General features: G+C 46.5%; 1 protein-coding gene across 1 annotated transcript in view; it reads right to left on the bottom strand.

Moving 5' to 3' along the window:
* Positions 1 to 232: 232 nt before the first annotated feature.
* Positions 233 to 18,759, bottom strand: part of NEDD9 (neural precursor cell expressed, developmentally down-regulated 9) — a 44,853-nt gene continuing 26,326 nt past the window's right edge. Inside the window, exons 3-7 of the mRNA XM_067751993.1 lie at positions 8,760 to 8,861; positions 8,172 to 8,273; positions 6,148 to 7,374; positions 4,710 to 4,799; positions 233 to 2,526 (exon numbers count right to left, since the gene is read on the bottom strand). Coding sequence (XP_067608094.1) covers positions 2,017 to 2,526; positions 4,710 to 4,799; positions 6,148 to 7,374; positions 8,172 to 8,273; positions 8,760 to 8,861 — 2,031 coding nt within the window. The 3' untranslated portion in view covers positions 233 to 2,016. The remainder of the gene's footprint in view (positions 2,527 to 4,709; positions 4,800 to 6,147; positions 7,375 to 8,171; positions 8,274 to 8,759; positions 8,862 to 18,759) is intronic.

Genomic DNA, 18,759 nt, shown 5'->3' on the forward strand with positions numbered 1-18,759 from the left:
TGGTGAAGAGCAGCTTTGTTCCAGATGTCTGGGTTTGGTAATGTTCACAGATTCCAGAATTTTCCTTAAATGATGCAAAATGAAAAAATAGCACTCAATTTTACTCAAAAATCCAGATCTATAATATCGATAAAATCTCCATAATTTAACTTTCTATATTAGGAGTGCCGAAATAAGCTAATATTTAATTTTGAGACAAGGAAAGAAATATAGAAAAAGAAAACCCAATGCCTATGAAAACAGACATCTAAAATTTTAATGATTTGAAAACAGCCTGTATATACAATGTGGGAGAGAGAGATACAGATTGAACATTTTGGTTCGGAACACGTGAAATGCCACCACTTTGCTCAAGTCTGTCATCTCCTAAGAGATGCACATTAGACAATGAAATCTACAAGGACACTTTTCAACCTCCTCTTCGTTGATTTTCAGCAACCTGCTTCTTCCTTCGCGCACACTTTCTTTCTTGTAACAATACAGCTTCTTCTGGCACAGCAGAACATCAAGAACTACAAGAGCGGTGGTTCTGAATCAAAGCACTTCTAGGGTAAGTTTCACTGATTATTTCGTATCCCACTTAGATCATGCATCCTTCTCGCCTAAATCCTTTCCTGTTCCAATGATTTGGTTGTTTCAAACAAGCAAGCTCAATTAAGTCAAGGCATATATCGCAAACCAAAATGTTTTCCAGTCGGCTGGAATAGCATTATTAAATAAAAACCAGACTGATAAACCGTAATTTGCTCCTTGACTTGGTAATATGTGACTACATTCACCCCCTGGGGTAAGAAGCGTGATGAATCTGACGGCTTGTGGTGTGTTTGTGCTGTGCCGACCCCAGCAGGTACGAGAGGACAGACTGTGGAACGGACGGATGCTGTGCCGAGCTGGGAGACGGTGGTGAGCAGTGTGCACAGGGTCATTGGCCAGACAGAGCTGTGACGCCTAGATGGGCTCCATACGGCTGCTCTGAGTGCTGGGTCTGCATTTGCATGTTTTAGGGAGGCTACAGGATCAAGCACCGGATTCGCTTAGAGTGGGATGTGGCCTGTGGCTCTAATGTTTCGGTGATCAAGGAACTGGCCAGTTTCCCTCAGGTAATGGGGTAGTAGCACCTAAGGGAATGTTGAGAGTCAGAAAGGCCCCTACTTACAACTGGCAGATGGGCCCATCCTTCCTTTTGTGGACGGTCATAGTCTGATGTGTCTTTATGAATTCCTGCTGCAAATAATATATTTTTTTGCAAATCTAAAAACATCCTTTGGAAAATCGCATGGCCAAGTCACTCATAAATGCCAATGAGTAAAAAGCCTTGCGGAAACACGTTCTCTCCATGCTGAAACAACCCTAAGTGGGGACATGGCCCCTAAGTACACGTGTCACTCCTCCAGCACCTAACACGTCAGAGTTTGGATTAACGTATACTTTCTGAAACTTTCTAAGAGGGCTTTTTCAACCAGAAATGAGGCATCTTGCAATAACGCGCCCAAGACAGCCAGTTTTGGAAGGGGTTTCAACAACAAAAACAAGGCATAGCATGCTTCCTTACTGGAAGGTGCACACCTGCAAATATACTGTGCTTCCCAGACTTGGGAGTGACAGGCTCAGAATAATCGCTAGTATATGTAGAGCAATATTACAACCAGCTGGTATGTTTTCTAAAAAAAAAAATGCAGCATTAGGAGGTGCTTACTAAGGTGCTTCTTAATTCATGGTTTTCAATGGAATGTATCAGACAAACATCTATGAACGAACATGAACACACAGTCATACACACACACAGACAGGATTCTGTACAGTTTACGTCTTAGATGCTTAGATGTGTACACAAGAACCACGCAGGAAAAAAAAAGTTCCCCAGAGTTCCCTGAATTTCTGAATGTCGTCTAACCCATCAAGTGTTAAAATATTTCATTTTCATATAAAATATCTACAAAAATAGATAAGATTTACAAAAACCAGAGAGTATTTCCAGTTTTCCTCAGTAATCCAAGTCAGTCTCTCTTTTGCTGCTCAGAATGTCGCCATCTCCAGCAAAGAGCGCTTGAAGAGCTGCGCGTTCCTGGACAGGTCGGTCACCTGGTGGACCATCTCCTGCAGGGCGGAGGTGCTGGGGTAATGGAGCGCGGCCGTCTTGGTCGCCAAAACTATAGTCTTGAGCTGCTCGCAGAGCTGGTTGCTGGAGTTCATCACTTTGTTGCGAACGTCCTGGGCGGCCACCTGCCTCGTCAGCGTGTCTCCGATGAACACCAGTTTGTGGGCGCTGAGGATGACGAACTTGCTGTGTGCCACGAAGATCCGTGGGGGCTGTGCCGAGCTGAGGCAGCTGAAGAGCGCGTCAATGGCGTTGAGGAGGGAGATGTAATGGGTCTCACACTGGTCGTAGTAGAAGCACAGCAGCTGCCTGTCCTGCGCGCCCACGCCGCTGCTGGTGCTTGGGAGGCTCTGGGAGGGCTTCCACTTGGAGATGTCGTTCTCCACGGGCTTTGTGATTTCTTGTTCCAACAACTGGAACTGACTCAGCTGCAGGGAAGGAAAAAGCCGAGTTTGTTAAGGATGAGGCGATGTGCCGACATGGAAATTAACCAGGGCTCGCAGTTAAAACTCAGGGACCTTCATCCCAGTGTGAGGTGCTTATTAGATGCCAAGGCTTGTCCAGTCGCCTGGCTTTCCTAAGTTGTGAACTGTACAGGCTGACAAAGAGGGTCCCTAAGGAATCCTCCAGCTCTGACTTCTGTGACTGGACACGATTGGTCTCTTCTCTCCTCAGGCTGGAAGGCAGCATAGGGTTTAAACCCAGCTCTGTTACCCACACCTTTACGAAGGTTAAATGAGTTAATATTTGCAAAGTGCTTAGAATAGTGTTTGGTATAATGGAGACTCTAGGTAAATGTTTATTACGTGTTGAGAGGTGGCCAGGGAAAAGCAAACGTGGGGATCTCTTTGTCAGGTCAGTCACTGACAGTTTGCTCCTTCTGGGGGAAAGCCTTTTGTCCCTTCAAGGCACTTAGATAAATGACAATCCATGACCCTTTTCTATTTCTCCTACTCTTTCTGTCCACATTTATAAATGTTATTATCCAGCACTACAGGGTAGACTACTGCATATAAATACATGTGCACTGTGGAAGAGAACTTCTCTAAGGGAATCTGAACGCAGGCTGTGCATCATAGCACTTAGCCCCCCAGAGCGGTCGAAAGGAAGGGGCCTCACACAAGGTCAGACTCAGTGTTAGCTTTCTCCCTTCTCTCCTCACTGCCCCCAGCTGGTGTATTATTTAAACTGCAATGATAATAATTTCCAGCTATTGCAACAAGTGTCAGGAGAGGCTCTCTTTTACAGGCAAGGACTATCTATCTGTGACCGGAGTTTAGGACTCAGTCTTCTGCCCTGAAATAGGGTTGAGTCTGAGCAGGGTTAACCTCACCCAGCTTCTCCCCTGAGAAGTGCACGGCGAGCTTTCCTTTTCTGTAGACTCTGTTTTCTTCTTAGGAATTACTATGATTTCAACAAGTTCCCCAAAGCCCTGCAGTCTTACTTGGGCAAATGCCAAAGCAAACATAAACAGATACAGGGCGATGCTTCAAGATATTCCGCTTATGCTTTTGCAAGTATGTTCATAAATATATCATCTCATTAGGTCGGAGGGGAGAGGGACTTTCTCATTTTATAGAGAAATAATGGAAGTTCAGGGAGGTTAAGTGACTTGCCTGAGGTCATATGATTGGTTGGCCAGAAAGCACAGATTAGAACTCTGGTTTCCTGAGTTCAGTGCGCCATTTCATGTCCCTACATGCCATTTCAGTTCATCCTAAAAGGCCTATAAATCCTCCATCCATTTCTCGTTATTTTTGTGCCCTTGTATTAGCAATACCCATTATTATTTGCCCCACTCATGCCCAACTTTTGAATGAAACTGCCTTGCCCAAAGCCCTTAGTAAATGGACTTGGATATATGTTGAAAACACTGGATCCTGCCCTCCTCCCCTTAGATTGGACCAAGAACAGCCAAGCCACAGGCTTGGGGAGAGACAGAGATAGAGATGATAGAGACAGAGAGACAGAGGGAGATAGATAGATGGATAATGGCCCAGACTCTTTTTTAAGGAATTTGATAAACCACAGAAGGGGCTGACTATTAGCGAGGAAGCTGAGATGAAAAACTATATATAGGAAAGGCTTTGAGTGTCCAGCTGTGGGTTCTGTAAAGTTACAGGGGAACCAAATGAATAGATAATCAGAGGAAACTACCAAATAGAGGCCAAGGAAGTCAACTTAGAGAGACACCAAGTAAGTCCAGGAAGGAGAGGACACTGACAGTCCTAGTGCCTTAAGACATGGCTATAGCTTCATTTTCTGTTCCCGGATTCCCCTATTGTGGCTTTACTACAACACCTGTTTGCTTGGGCCAGCTTGAGTGCGTCTTACTCCTTGAGACCAACCGCCTTAGCCCAATAGTCCTAATAAGTTAGATGTACAGGCTTAGCCTGGAAAAACTGTATTTGGACATGGTCCAGGTACACCCAGCTAGATTACTAAGGCCATAGACCTTCTCTTTGTCCTTATACCCTATTATGTGCCTTGGAGCTTGTTTATGCCAAAGTGTACTGGGAGGATCAAAACCATGATCTTCTGAGGTTACAGTTTCCTTATTAAGTGGGAAATCTTTTCAATACCAAGTAGTTTTTGTTCTGATCGAACGTACCTGATGATGTTCCAGCTGCATCTTGTTCTGTTTGATGATGTTTTCTTTTTCCAAGAGCTCCTTCTGTTGCCTCTCAAACTCCTCCTTACCCTATTATTTTCCAACATAAAGAAAACATGACGTCACCACTAGGATTCGCTTATGCTAACAGTTTCATCGACAGACACGTGAATACGCTTCTATTTTCCGCTGCCTTGGCAATTTCCTGCATGCCCAGTTAGGCCCTGTGAACCCCAGGCAGGGCTTCTCGGCCAGACTTCCAGAGTCACTGTGCGGATGAGAACCGAAAACTAAAACCCATTAGCATGTGGGGTGTCACGCTGTCCGCTCCACTTTACCGTTTTTGGAGGTTAACCATGGCCCCCTTCAAACCTCCGTACGCGGTACTTTTTCTCAGGGCTCTTTTCTAATAGATTATATGCAAACCCATAAACCCCCCAACGGGGGTCTAAACATGGTCCACACTGTATTTCTAGTTGCTTTCAATCATCTACAGCTCTACACCAAATTAGCATCTCCCAAGAGGCAGAGTTGGACAACCAGCCAGGTCAGTGTTTAATGCCTCGGTCTACTCTCTCCCCATACTTCTTTTCAGCACAAGGTGTGGCTCTGCTCTCCACTCCCTGGTTGTAGGCAAAGGAACTGTGTGTAATAATCCTCAGGAGACTTCGCGGCTGTCAGTCAAATGAAAAGAATGGCAGAATAAGATAGTGAAGCAAATTCTAAATAATGGATCTTGTAGAATGTTTTAATCCCCCGAAGGGAAAGCTGTCAGGATCCTGAGTCAACCTGGTGGAATTTCCACCTGGAGGACACAGACTGTGACGGCCCGATTTCCCTATGCCGTTAAGTTCTATCTAGGTCAATTGGCAAATGCCCAGTGCTCTTCAAGGTCAGCCTATGGTGGGGTTAAGTTTCTCTGTGAGTAATTCTACACACATACACAGTATAGAGCTGAAGGGACCTTAGAAATTCAGAGGTTTTCAAATCTTTTTCCTTAACCGTGAAACACCCCTCGCCCTACTTCTTTTTTCCAAATAAAGTATCGTGCAGAACCGTATCATGAAATGCAAACAGAAGTGGAGCTGGCATGTCTATTTGCGGCCCGCTAACCTACTTGGGGAGTCTCCTCCTGCTCGCCTGAGGCATATCTATCAGATCTGATCCACCCCTGCACTTCATTCATTCTGCAAATGAGGCAGTGACATGAGGTTACAGAAGCTGGTGACACAGTGTCACGGAAAAGTCTAGAGGACTCAGGACTCTCAGGCCAGTATTCTTCCTACTGGACAACATTGCCTCCAATCTGTGAATCATTCATCGTGTTTCTGAACATTAATCTTGGTCTCGGCTCTGGTAGTCTAGCTACCAGCCTTATAGGCATTAGCCCCAGGCCCCTGCATGTGAGTGTAGGTGCCGTAGGAGTCTGGTTCTTTACCTGGAGGTGGACATAGTCGTAATCATCCATCCAGCTCCGTTCAGAGCCGTCACTGCTGCTACAGTCAGGGGGCTGGTCCTTGCCCAGGCTTGAGGGCAGTGGCTTGTTGAGGGCTGGAGCCTTGTGGTCCCCGGGATGCAGCCGCTGTACCTGGGAGCTGGCGTGTGGGCACTCCGCGGAGTTCGTGATGCTCTCAGGCCCGCTCTTCCCATGCGAGCTGCCAGGGCCCGGCTTGAAGAGGGCCTCCGCGTTGGTGTTGATGGTCGTGGTCAGCTGCTTGGCATCGTCTGGCACTGTCTTTGCCACCATCACGAACCGGTCCAGGTCATCCCATTTGTTTTGGGGCTTGTTGACGGCCAGAACGTTCAGGGACCAGCTGCACTCGTTTAAGTCATGGCTGGTCTGGCTCAGGATCTGATGGGAGTCCTCCAGCCTCTGGAGCTCCCGCTTCATCTTGTTGTGGAGGGGGGGCTCCGGCAGGCAGGAGGCGTTGGCCGTGGCCCCCTTGGCGAAGTGCAGGTAGTCCCTCAGGGCCAGCTCCACCCTGTCCACAGCGGCGCGGACCTCGTTGACATGTCGCTCCATGTACCCGTAGCCCCGCCAGTCGGTGGTGACCAGCGCCATCAGGCCCGAGACGCCCATCTCCAGGGCCTGCTGCAGCCGGTGGAGCCTCTCGATGGCCGTGTCTGGATCCAGGAAGAGCCTTCTGTCCTGGGACGGGGAGGCAGACAGCGAAGATTCCTTCGAGGTGGTGGAGGACGTGGACATGGTGCTGCCGGTGCTGGAGAAGGAGAGCCGGTTGATGCCGTCCACCACATCCTGGGAGCCTTTGGCGTCCGGCGGGTTGCGCAGCGGCACGTCGTAAACCCCGTCTCTCTCTTCGAGGTTTGCTTTCCCGCCAGCTTCTGCTGGTGGTGCCAGAAACTGGACCCCCCGGGGGACATCGTAGGCGTCGTTCTGGGAGCCCCCGGGCTGGCGCAGCTGCGGGGCCGGGTGGCTCAGGGAAATGCTTTGGTGTCTCCGTGGCGCCAGCTCCGCTGCAGCGTCGCCATTATATTTAGCGTGAAGGTCCTTCCCCAGGGGCTTGGTGCCGGCTGGGGGGATGTCATAAACGCCCTCGGGTCTGCTGTCGGGCCGGCCGGCGTGTCTCATCGGAGGGGGAAAGTCGTATTCTTTCTCCCTAAGCCCGGCCTCATCTCTGCAGGCAGGAGGTGGAATGGCGTATCCCTGAAAAGCAAGTGGAGAGCGAAGCTGTTATTCGCTCAGTTGGCTCACGTGACGGTGCGGAAGCTGAGCGGTACGTCAGGATGAGGGCCAGGTGCTGCCTCCCTCTCGCTCGCCCTCCACCCCTAAGCGTCTCCCTGCCCTCACCTCCCCCGCCCTTTGACAAGTGCATCCTCCCCTGGCCTCCACGCTGCTCTGCGTGGAACCCTCCTGCCTGCGCTGCTCTCCTGGGCCTGCGTTGCTGAGCGCCTCCTGGGGCTCCTTCCTCAGCTGCTGCAGGCTGGGAGGGCAGGTGATGCATCAGCAGCCCCGGCCAGGCGTCAGGAGGCCTAGGGTCTCTCCCGGACCTGTAAGCCGTGTGCTGCCCAATAAGCCGCTTCAGTGTTCTGAGACACGGTTCCCTCATCTGCAGAATCAGGATAACTGTACTTCCTGGGCAGAATGAGTCCGATGCGTTAGCCCATATATGTACGGCCTGAGTAAGCTGTGACACCCTATATAAACGTGAGCTATATGAGATACAGCAGTCGCTTGCCAAACGGAATTGATTACCTTCTTATTGGCTCTCCTTACCGACTCCCCATTTTTTTAGTGTGGGCCCCTAAATATGGAATTCCTAGAATTATCTTTATTGCCGGTTCTTCCTCCCTCCCCCCTTCTCTTCCCTCCCTGTACTCTCTTACAAAGGCTAGCTTCTCCTCTTTGGTTTGTTTATCCCAGTACACACACGCACACACGCACACACACACACACACACACACACACACACGTTTTTTGCTGCTCTGTAGCAGCTCACTTACCCCTTTGGTAGGAGGGATGTCATAGACCCCTTGAGGTTTTATCTCTCCCACTGGGACTGAGAACACGGGGCCTTTCACAGACGACGGTGGGATGTCGTACACCTGAAGAGAAACACCCCCCCAGAGTTACCCGGCACGGAAATGGCTTATACGTGTCATTTTTTATGTACTAAGCTTTTAATGACGGATTTATTTACCAGGTTATGTGTTCCCTTGCTCTTTGGCTGAATTCTATGTAATAAAGGATTGATGGAATTTTTCTTTTTCAATTTTGTATTCTTTGACTTAGAGTGTATATAAAAATGATCTTAGGTAAACTGCCTGCACTGTCTGTATTTTAAATTGTAGGTTAAATTTTACGCTGCTGATAAATTGATAAGCAGTAAGAGCTTTGTTAGATCAAAGCCTCGATGCCCTACTAAAGCAAAGCCAGAAAACATACCTTAAAACATTGGCTAAAACGGCCCCTGGACAGACAACCTAAATAAAGCGTCCCATGACCTGTACATATTTTGTGAACTTCCCTTTCCTCTGTAGCCCTGAAGCAAAGCCGCCCTCTTCCCCAGTGACCACATTTCTGGTACGCACCCCGTGAGCGGTCTGGGAAGGAGGGACATCATAGACGTCCTTTTGGTATCTGGACGGGTACTCGTACACATAGCCGTGGCCTGTCCTCATCGGCGTGATCACCTGTGGACAGGAAGACACGGGGGTAAAATTCCAAGCCGAGTCCTGAGGGCATCTCCTAGCCTCCTAATCAGACACTCCACCCTCATCTTTCACCCAACTAAAAAGAAAGAAAGAAAAAAAACCCACAACACACACACACACACACACACACACAAAGAAAGAGGGAGGAGACAAAAGGAAGGAGACAACGGTAAACTTTTAAATCCCTCTTGAATCCCAGTGAAGAACATTCCCTGAAATACCTCTGTCCCCATTCCTCGTGGTAACAAAATCACCTCAAAGTTAGTCAGATAAAGTCTGAATTCCCAAAAGGTACTTGAAAGGAGAATCATGTTTGAATCATGAAAGTCCTAGATCAACCCTTTGGAGCATCAAAAGCACAGCATTTAAAAAAAAAAAAAAAAGGCTCTGAAACTATTTGTAAATAGAGTTCGGCCACTTAAAATTCCTCTCATACCTTCCCCAGGAAGCCTCTTCATCTGACGTTATTATGATTATAACTAAAATTCCATAGGCCACTAGAGTACTTTTATGAAGGTTCACACAGCGCTGCCCTTAGAAGCCTGCAGGAGCTTTCATTTTAACGAATGAAACACATGAAATACTGAGTCTGGGAGCCGACCAGGAAGAGAGCTGAGGTCTAATCATTTTCCCATTTCCACCGGGGAAGCAAACATCCAGACGGTACCTACGTCCAAGTGATGTCAAAAGTCAAGTACACTCATCGCAGCTCGAGCATCTGGAACCAATGTCAATGAAACAAATCTTACCCGACAGGCTCGCATTTTCATATCTACACACTTCATTGTGTCCTAAGCACAGGTAGAGAAACGACTGGAACTTAAACTCCTCTGAAAATATATTTAATCCCCCCAAAGCTTCTAAACGACTAGGGTCTTGTTTCTGCCTAACCCCTGTCCCCCGAATGCTAACAGCACCCACCTAAGTATTGCTCATGACATTTGTGAGAACAGACACTGCAAATTAGGAAGAGTTTGTTGTTCTCTAAGAAACCATCATCTTTTATCCTTTCTCTAATGTGAAAACTCTGGCGTCAGGCTGCCTGCTAAACTATGCAAAAAATGCTCATATCCATCTTACCCCGAAATGGGTGGAACTCAGCCAAATGCACCAGTGCCCTTCTCCCTGGGGGCTCTAAGTGCCCGGGTTCAATTTGCTTTTAAACCCCTGGTGCTTGTAGCTGATTATGGCTTGCAATGAAGGTAAACGAGATTAGTATGCAGCCACCATCCCATCCAATCTCGCCACTGCCTAGGGTTTGAAAAAGGAATCTCTTGCTTTAAGGTTTGTTGGCATGCAACATACAGAACCAGTTTACAAAGTGGCTACTGTGCTGTGCAGAGCAAATCTTCCTTTTTAAAGCAGGCTGCTCTTTGCTCAAGAAAGATACACTGTGTTCCCAATGCCCTTATATAATTTTTTTCTTCACTCGCTATTGTCCAGGAGAGAAATGAAGCATCTTCTCTTGGTCTATCTCATCAGCTCCTCTATTTATAGCTCTCTGTTTTGGCTGTTTAATAAAACCTGCTCACAGCGCAGCTTTTGTTCAGTCTACAAGTTTCTAAGAGTGGCTTCTATCCAAGGTTGCCAAGTTAGTAATAACGCTAATGGAAAACCAAGGCTGGTTATGCTGAAGGCCAGCAGACGGGTTTCATCTTTAGTTTAAAAAAGGGAGCGGGGCTGGGAGATAGATGGGGTGGTGCTAGTATCTGAAAATAGCGCTTGGTGACATGTAAACATAAGGCACAACCTCAGGAAGGCGGGTCGCCAGCGAGGCTCTGCCCTGCCTTTGCAGATCGTCCCTGGCCGGGAGCATTAATGCTTCCCAGTATTTAAGGTCTCACTTCCTGACAAATGTCACAGAACCCCCCGCGTGCTCTCTCTTTCTCATTTAGAGGATGCCTGTGGTCATCTGGTTTTTTAAAAACTTTGCATTCCAAACCAGTCATTTTCCTTGTTTATGCATTAAAAGAAACAGATGGTGAAAAACCACAGGGGGAAAAAGCCAACAAAGTACAACCTTCCCCGTTGCCAGCATCCTGATGTTACTATCCAATTCGCATCGGTCCACAAATGGCGTGGAAATGGGACCGGGGCTGTGCATCTGGTCAGACACAGGCAGGGCACAGAGTAAGCCCCTTTGTGACGCCCCAGAGAACAAAAGAAGCTGGACCTCCTCTACTTTTGGACCTTCTCCAACTCACCCCATTGCTTGGGTCACTTTCATGCCAATTGTGTGTTCTCTCCTCAGAGGAAAGTGCTGACTGTTCTGTACCTTACAAAGTATCCAGTTTTGTGGTTCATAAGGCCTTTTCTTCCTGCTTGACACAGTCCACAAAAACCTTTCTACTTTCCCAGGATTACTGAACCTCAGCCTATGAGGAACACCAAGGTCTAGCTAAGGGGATGTACATTTGGGAAGAAATCTCCTGGGCATTTGCACGGCAAGGCACTGATGTAATTGCTACACAAACGGCATCTTAAAAACTAATTTTCTCAATGAAATCAAGTCAGGTTTTTCATTTCCTTTTTTCCTCCATTTGTTTTTCTTTCCTGCATTCCTTTCATTCTGCGTATTTATTTATAGTTATAAGGGCTTAGCCTTAGGAATTACCAAACTGACCTCTTAGCTCTTTAGCGTTGCCACAAAGGGGGCTGAACCGTGGGCTCCCCAGGGCTCTATGACCGACTACTTTCCTGGTTGCCCTGCAGAGGATGTGCATTGTCCAAATATGGATTTTCTGTCCAGATGAGGGATCCAACCTTCCTTGGACGTTAGTATACTGTTCTTGTCAACTAATGGAAGAGTCTGAAGGGGGACACTTTGAGAAGAGCTATGAAGCAGAGAAGGGCAGACTATAGACGTTTAGAAAGGGAAGAGTCCACGGACTAAATCTCGGAGGCCGGACCCCGGCAGGGGAGGATCTAAAGCCTGGAGACTGGGGTCACGTTAGCTCTCTACCAATTCCGCTTGTAGAAAACAAACAAACAAACATGACTTACCCCCCCCACACACACACTTTGATTCACACCATTTTGAGCCTCAGATTCTGGGCAGCACGAGCTTTTTAGAGATGCTGTTAAGACTTCTGAGTCTCATAATTTTGAGAGCCGTGCATGCTGAAATTTGAAAAGGGAGTCTGTGTCTGGGGTAGCAGCGAGGGCTAGGGAACCCTGAAAACCATCAGGTGTGAGAGTCAGTGGGCTGGGACAGAGCCCTGAGGTCTGTCATTCGTGTCTCCACATTCAGTTGGCTTGAGTCTGCACCTGTAGCAGAGCCAGGGCCTTACGCTTAGATGCCTGTGGGCTGAGCAGGCTGGGTGAAGGGAGAGATAAGCCGGGACCCTGTGTTGGGGGCACAGAATTCGTACTCTTTGAAAGGTGGCAGCCAGTCCTCAGCTCCAGCCGACCACTATCCTGAAAAAATACGCCCTGTGTTGCCAGATCTTTCCAATTTTCATGAGAAGTCAGAGGGAGGTTCCTTAAAAAACTAAAAATAGATTTACCATATGACCCAGCAATCCCACTGCTGGGCATATACTCAGAGAAAACTGTAATTCAAAAAGACACATGCACCCCAATGTTCATTGCAGCACTATTCACAATAGCCAGGTCATGGAAGCAACCGAAATGCTCATCGACAGACGAATGGATAAAGAAGATGTGGTACATAGATACAATGGAATATTACTCAGCCATAAAAAGGAACGAAATTGGGTCATTTGTAGAGATGTGGATGGATCTAGAGACTGTCATACACAGTGAAGTAAGTCAGCAAGAGAAAAACAAATATATATTAATGCATATATGTGGAAGCTAGAAAAATGGTACAGATGAACTGGTTTGCAGGGCAGAAATAGAGACACAGATGTAGAGAAGAAACGTATGGACACCAAGGGGGGAAACTGGAGGTGGGGGGTGGTAGTGAGATGAATTGGGAGATTGGCATTGACATGTATACACTAATATGTATAAAATAGATAGCTAATAAGAACCTGCTGTGTAAAAAATAAATAAAATTTAAATGATTAAAGAAAAAAGAAATCTGGATTTTTATGTGATATCTGATTTTGGAAATTGGCTCAAATATTTCAAACAGCATCTTGGCCAAACGACACGTCTCTGGCCCCCAGGGTGCCCAGTCCTTGCTTTCATCTGTGTATTTCTTCCTTCCTTCTCAGTCCGAGGGCAGGACCTGAAAGCTCTTCACTAGTTCTGTGCTTTGGCAAGACTGAACCACTCCATTTTTCACAGGTGCCCTGCGTGCCACACCTCTGCGTCTTCACTCACACTGTGTCTTTGTCCAAGACGCTCATCTTTCTTTCCTCATGTGCAAACTTCATTCAATTTTCAGGGCCAACCTGAGTGCCTCTCTCCCACAAAGCCTTTCTCAGACAGATACAATATCTCCGTCCTTGGAAACTTCCACGTGTGCATATACATCTCTAACACTGCTTAACCCTTGAGGTTTCACTGTTTCAGACCATCTCTTCTCTTCGCATTGTGGAGACAGAGACCATTTCTCCTCCATTTGTATATAAACAGCAGGGCCTAGCACAGTGCCTTGAATATAGTAGATCTTAGATAAACGTATTGACTGAATATATTAATGAACTAAAGGAAAACTCAAGGCTTTTCTTAAGCAAACTGGTGTGGATCTGGAGAGGACACTAAACAGGTCTGCCTGTAGAGGATGAGGTTGGTTTCCAGGTAAGTCAGCTCTAGGATGAGCGGGGCCCATGGGATAAGGGACATGTCTTTATCAGCCATGCATGGTAGTGCTGGGCAAGTGGCGTGGCCAAGAAAGCAGGGTGAATGTTAGGTAAAGTTGAGAAATCAGACACCATGGAAGAATTATCACCTGCACCACTATCTGGTGCAAACCACGGTTGGATGGCGGCAAAGAAGGGCCACTAGATGGTTTCCTTTTCCTCAATCTAGAGCTTGCATGTGACCCAAACACCTGCGTTCTTCTCAGCCACAAGCCAGAAATATATGGGGGAGTTTTACAAAAAGAAATGAAAACTAACTCTGCTTTTTACCTTAACATCAGAAAAAAAAAATACAATAGAAAGGAAGAGGAGTCATACTTTCTCTAGTTCTGAAAATATGCGACAGGCCCGTGTTGCATGAAGTCTTCTACCAAAGGCCAAGGCCACATTGGGTCTTTGGCTCATTGAAAGGATTAGGTCTGATGAGGGGAGTGATTGAGAACGTAAGCTGGACCCAGGCAGAACTGGATCTAGATCCTTGCTCTACCACTTAGCAGCTGTGACGACATGACCAAGGTATTTCCTGGCCTGTTTCCTCATTAGTAAAACAGAAGTAATAATACTTAGAGGCTATTAGGAGTATTAAATGAGACCAAGTACATAAAGTACCTGGCAAAGCATAAACCCGTAGGCCTCAGCTATTTTTATCATAATTGTTACCTAGGTTAAGCAGAGTTTACTTTTGGGCTTAAACTGTGGACTAGGTAATTCAGATCAATCCCCCTAATGAAGACAGCTTTAAAAAAGTGAGGAGAATATATGAAAACTCTTCTTGATAACATCAAAAGTTAAAAGATAGTAAAGGATTACCAGGTCAAAACTGACAAGTGGAGAAGGAATTCATAGAGGGGAGCCCACATTTTGAGGCTGCTTTTTCTCTGGCGGCATTTGCTGATCTAAGACAGGTCTGAGGGGCTACACTGTGTTTTTTCAGCTTCTATGGGGGAAGGGAAACATTGGACTCTAGGGCTCACCAAGGTAGGGACCCTGATAACCAACCCGCAGTTTGGGTTGGGACCCTAAGGGCCACATGCGAAAGTAAGGAGTAGCTGGAAGTGAACCTACCCTTGTACAGGCTAAAGCTAGGTTTTGCGTCATCAGGCTTGGCGAGGACATCTCAAAGCCTGAAATCAGATTTATGTGTGTCTGTGAGGCTGGCAGAGCAGGTAAAATTCTCTCTGGATTTTTACTCTCTCTGAACAGCTTTACAGGCCTTGTATTATTTCTGCAAATATTTTTTAAAAACCACAGATGTCCAACACACAATCAAAGATAACTAGGAATTCGGGAGACAAGGCAGCAGAAACAAGAACAAAACAGCCCATTCCTGCTTCCTTCCAAATAGGATGAGGATGTTTCTGTCTTGGTGATCACAGATCTCAAGGCTGTTTGCTTTCAAAATGTTTCATGATTACACCGTAGGGGAATACAAAATTGAATCATCCCTAGATTTAAGTCATGGAAAAAGAGACTAATCTTCACAAATGTATACAGTGTTCCCAGTGAGGTCTACGAGGCAATGGGAATTTCAAATTAAAGTGATAGATGACAAGAGACTTTTGCCCTTGGTGATCAGCAGTGTATTGACTTGGGTTACTATTTTACTCTGGTCATATCAGTGTTGCCATTGTCACAGTTATCACCGTAACAGCACAAGACACACCAGTGGAAAACCCCAGGAGAAAACGTGCTTTATAATCTGAGAGATAAAGATATTTATCCAAGAGAAAGACAGCAAAGTCCCAAACCCAAGAGACGTTATTGAATTTCTCCTCTGCATTTCTTTTCGGTGGAAGAGCACATGCTGGGTGTGTCAAGAGGATCTCACCGAGAAGTAGGACGCACACCCATGAGGAATGTCTAGAAGCAAAACACTTTCTAGAAAGACAACTTCTGTTCACATGGTATCACTTGTACCAAGGTCTCAGCAAGTCTACTTGGGCGTGCTGCTTCCCTTGGGCATCTAGTTTACCTCCTTAAAGCTGAGCTGGTGGGAGCCTGGGATGGGGCATAGCAGAAACAGAGGCCCTGTGGTTAGGAGAGCTTCAGCCAGATGCTGCCCATTCAGGGGTGCGCTAGGGGAAGTGGGAAGGGAGCAGGCTGTACCATTCATGAAGGCAGATCCTCCTTGCCCACCCACCGACCCGTGAAAGCCGATTAATAGGGTCTCAGGTCCCGCCATGTTCTGTGCTCCCTTGCACAAGCCCTACTGCTCACATACTTATCACAAACTCTCATTTCTCTCCTCCAACGCTCGCCCCTGTTTTGACTCTTTCCCTCCTTCCATGCTATCAGCAACCCGAAAGAAGAACAAAACAGTAAAAAGGATGCAGAAAAACCCTCCTGTTTGACTGAAAGAATTGGGTAGAGTGGATGAGACCAAGATGGGACGGCGAGAAGCACAGGGAACTTCGGCGGCCTTGGTCCTGTTCTAGTGCATTACTATTATTCTTCATAGTTCTACACTGGATGTATGTACGTATCAAAAAAGAAATTCAAAATCATAAAAATAGAATTTTTTATAACTTTAACAAAATTTTAAAAAGTAATATGAAATCCCACTTGGAGGGGTATAGGGAGGAGTCTTCTGTCACTCTTTTAAGTTTCTGTATCCCATGATTTAATTGTGTCTAAGTCTCTACAATCCAAAGCAACATTAGGAATGGTGTGAATGACACCATGCTTTGCTTCTGATATCTAGATAATGCCTCGATAATGGCCCAGTGGGGTTCTACCCACGGATCCCGGCAGAGCAGGAAGGTGTGTAACCAGCTCCTGGTGTTCTGCCCTAAGGCCTAGCCAAGAACTGGGCAGCCCAGGTGGTCCATGATGATTACAGTACAGATTTATAACCTCGCCATTAACAGCACCTAAGATCATCTGAACGCAAAAGCAGGCCTCCCTGATTAGCAGCCATCTTTTGCATTTTTCTAGACATATGTGGAAAGTAAAATTACATTGCTTCCTGTCTTTCTTTAATTCCTTGACACCCAGTTTTATTTATACTATCTCTGGGACCTGTACATTAACAAGAGTATTTTGATTTCTAAAACTGCCTGTTGGAAAGGACTTATTTCACTGAAATGCCCTTAAAAAGCATTAACAGAGCCACCACAGTATTTATTTGATCTTATAATAACTTCTTTGTCTTAAAGCCCATGAACTGTGTGACCCTTTCCCTTTAAAGAAAACCCTAGGAAAAGAAACATCAGAATTATCACTGGCTGCTCATTAGAACTTGGATCCCATTTTCAGAAACTGCAAAGTTATGGAGGTTTGTCTGTTTAAAATCCAAGATTACTTGTTGCTTTTCTCTGACTGGATTTATTAATTCTCTATAAATTCTTTCTGCCCCACTTGGGTGTAGCAGTGAGCTCATTTATTTACTTGTTATAGCAACAATATAATGAAAACTGAGTCCGGCCTTTAAAATACACCCTCATGGGCCCTGTGCACCGTTAACCCTTCCTACTGCTTCTCTCGTGCTCATCAAGATTTCTCCCCCTGTATTTTGGGAGGTGATTTACTTTCCCTCAAAGACATTTTGATGTCTGGTTTTATGTTAGAACGTAGCCTTTTGCTAGCCACGTCTAAATCACGGCCAGGCTCTTTTTTCAAATGAGTCACAGCTGAAAGCTCAGAGGTGGAATGGCACTCTTGGGTCCCTTTCCTTTGACACAGCGTTCGGGCGGCAAACCACTGCATACAAACAGTGCCCCGATTGTCAGGCCTCCAGCATGTCTCCCCTGCTGCTTTCAGGAAGCTCTTTGTGTAGCAAGTGCTAAAGCAATATTTAGTTATGGAGTGACCAAGCGCCAAAGAGCAGCTAGAAGCGTTTAAACATGAAAGAACATGACGGGAAATGACTCCTGGGTTCTGCAAGTGTTTGAGGTGTTTCTCTGGACGAAGCTGAATACAGTCTGGGACAGAGATGGGCACAGCACAGCCATTTTTTTATATCTCATGGACCGAAATGTTCTTTGAGTGAAAACTATAAAAGGCACGAGCATTTTGGTTCTTTTTTTGTCCAAATAAATTCAATAAACCACGAAGCACTAAATCTAGATTTTGAATTGGGTTTTAGAGAGGTGCTCACAGACAGCCCTCAAGGGATGTGATTATGGAAAGAGGAAAGGGATGGGAATTTCTGCACCCAGGTGCCTATGGGTATCGTCTCCTCCTAAATAGGGACAGGAAAGACGCTGTGACTTAACTGGGAGACCCGACATGATGGAGGATGGAGCAAACAGCTCACGTGGCAGAACTTGTTGCCAGCTCTGAACGGCGCTGGCCCAAGGCTGCGGCAGGTCTGTCGCTTCAAGAGGCATCAGACTCATCAAGGGTCTCACCCAAGGCGAGAGGGTGAAACAGAGGAAAATGGGCAGAAAACGAGTTCCAGGATGACACACTTTCTTAGCTCTTGGTAACAAAGCAGGGAGGAGAGTTCTTAACGGGACGCTCCCCGGAAGCGTTCTCATGTATGGGACCAAGTCCGCGAACTCTGCGGCCCCCCGCTCAGCACCCCCGACCCCCTCTCCCGTGCTCCTGCCTGCTCCTTGCTTTCTAAGACATGGTTCTATCCTCTGAAGGAGACTGCGGTTTCCAGATAAAAGGTGGACAGGATCCTAAAGGAAGGTAAAAGAAGGCTATGCCAAAACGTAGGGGTCAACTGAAATTTACATCAGCGCCTGAGTGTCTGTTCTTAAGAATCTTGAGGCCAAGTCATTTTACTCAACTTTTCAAGTGACTCTGGGAAAGAATCAGATAAGGATGTCTGGGTCATAAAATTTTAGCCAAGACCATTAAGCGATAATCCAACCCTACTTTCCCTTCCACAGTTGAGGGGACTAAAGTTCAGAGGTTATTCAGCTCGATGGCCACCGGGGTGTGAAGGAGCACCTCGGTTAATGGGGTCCAGCAGCCCATCGGGGCCCCCCTTCCAGTGCCACGCCGGCTACACAGTGTGTATAGGCTACACGGTGAGACAGATTAACTCACACATAGATACTTCCCTAACTTCACAAATAAATACTCCTAAAGAAAGTCACTTCCTTATTTGAGAAGCGAAACTTGAAATCTGGGTATCTTATATTTTGGGGGTGTCC

This window comes from Pseudorca crassidens, chromosome 10, assembly GCF_039906515.1.
Source record: "Pseudorca crassidens isolate mPseCra1 chromosome 10, mPseCra1.hap1, whole genome shotgun sequence".
NCBI classification, from domain to species: Eukaryota; Metazoa; Chordata; class Mammalia; order Artiodactyla; family Delphinidae; genus Pseudorca; species Pseudorca crassidens.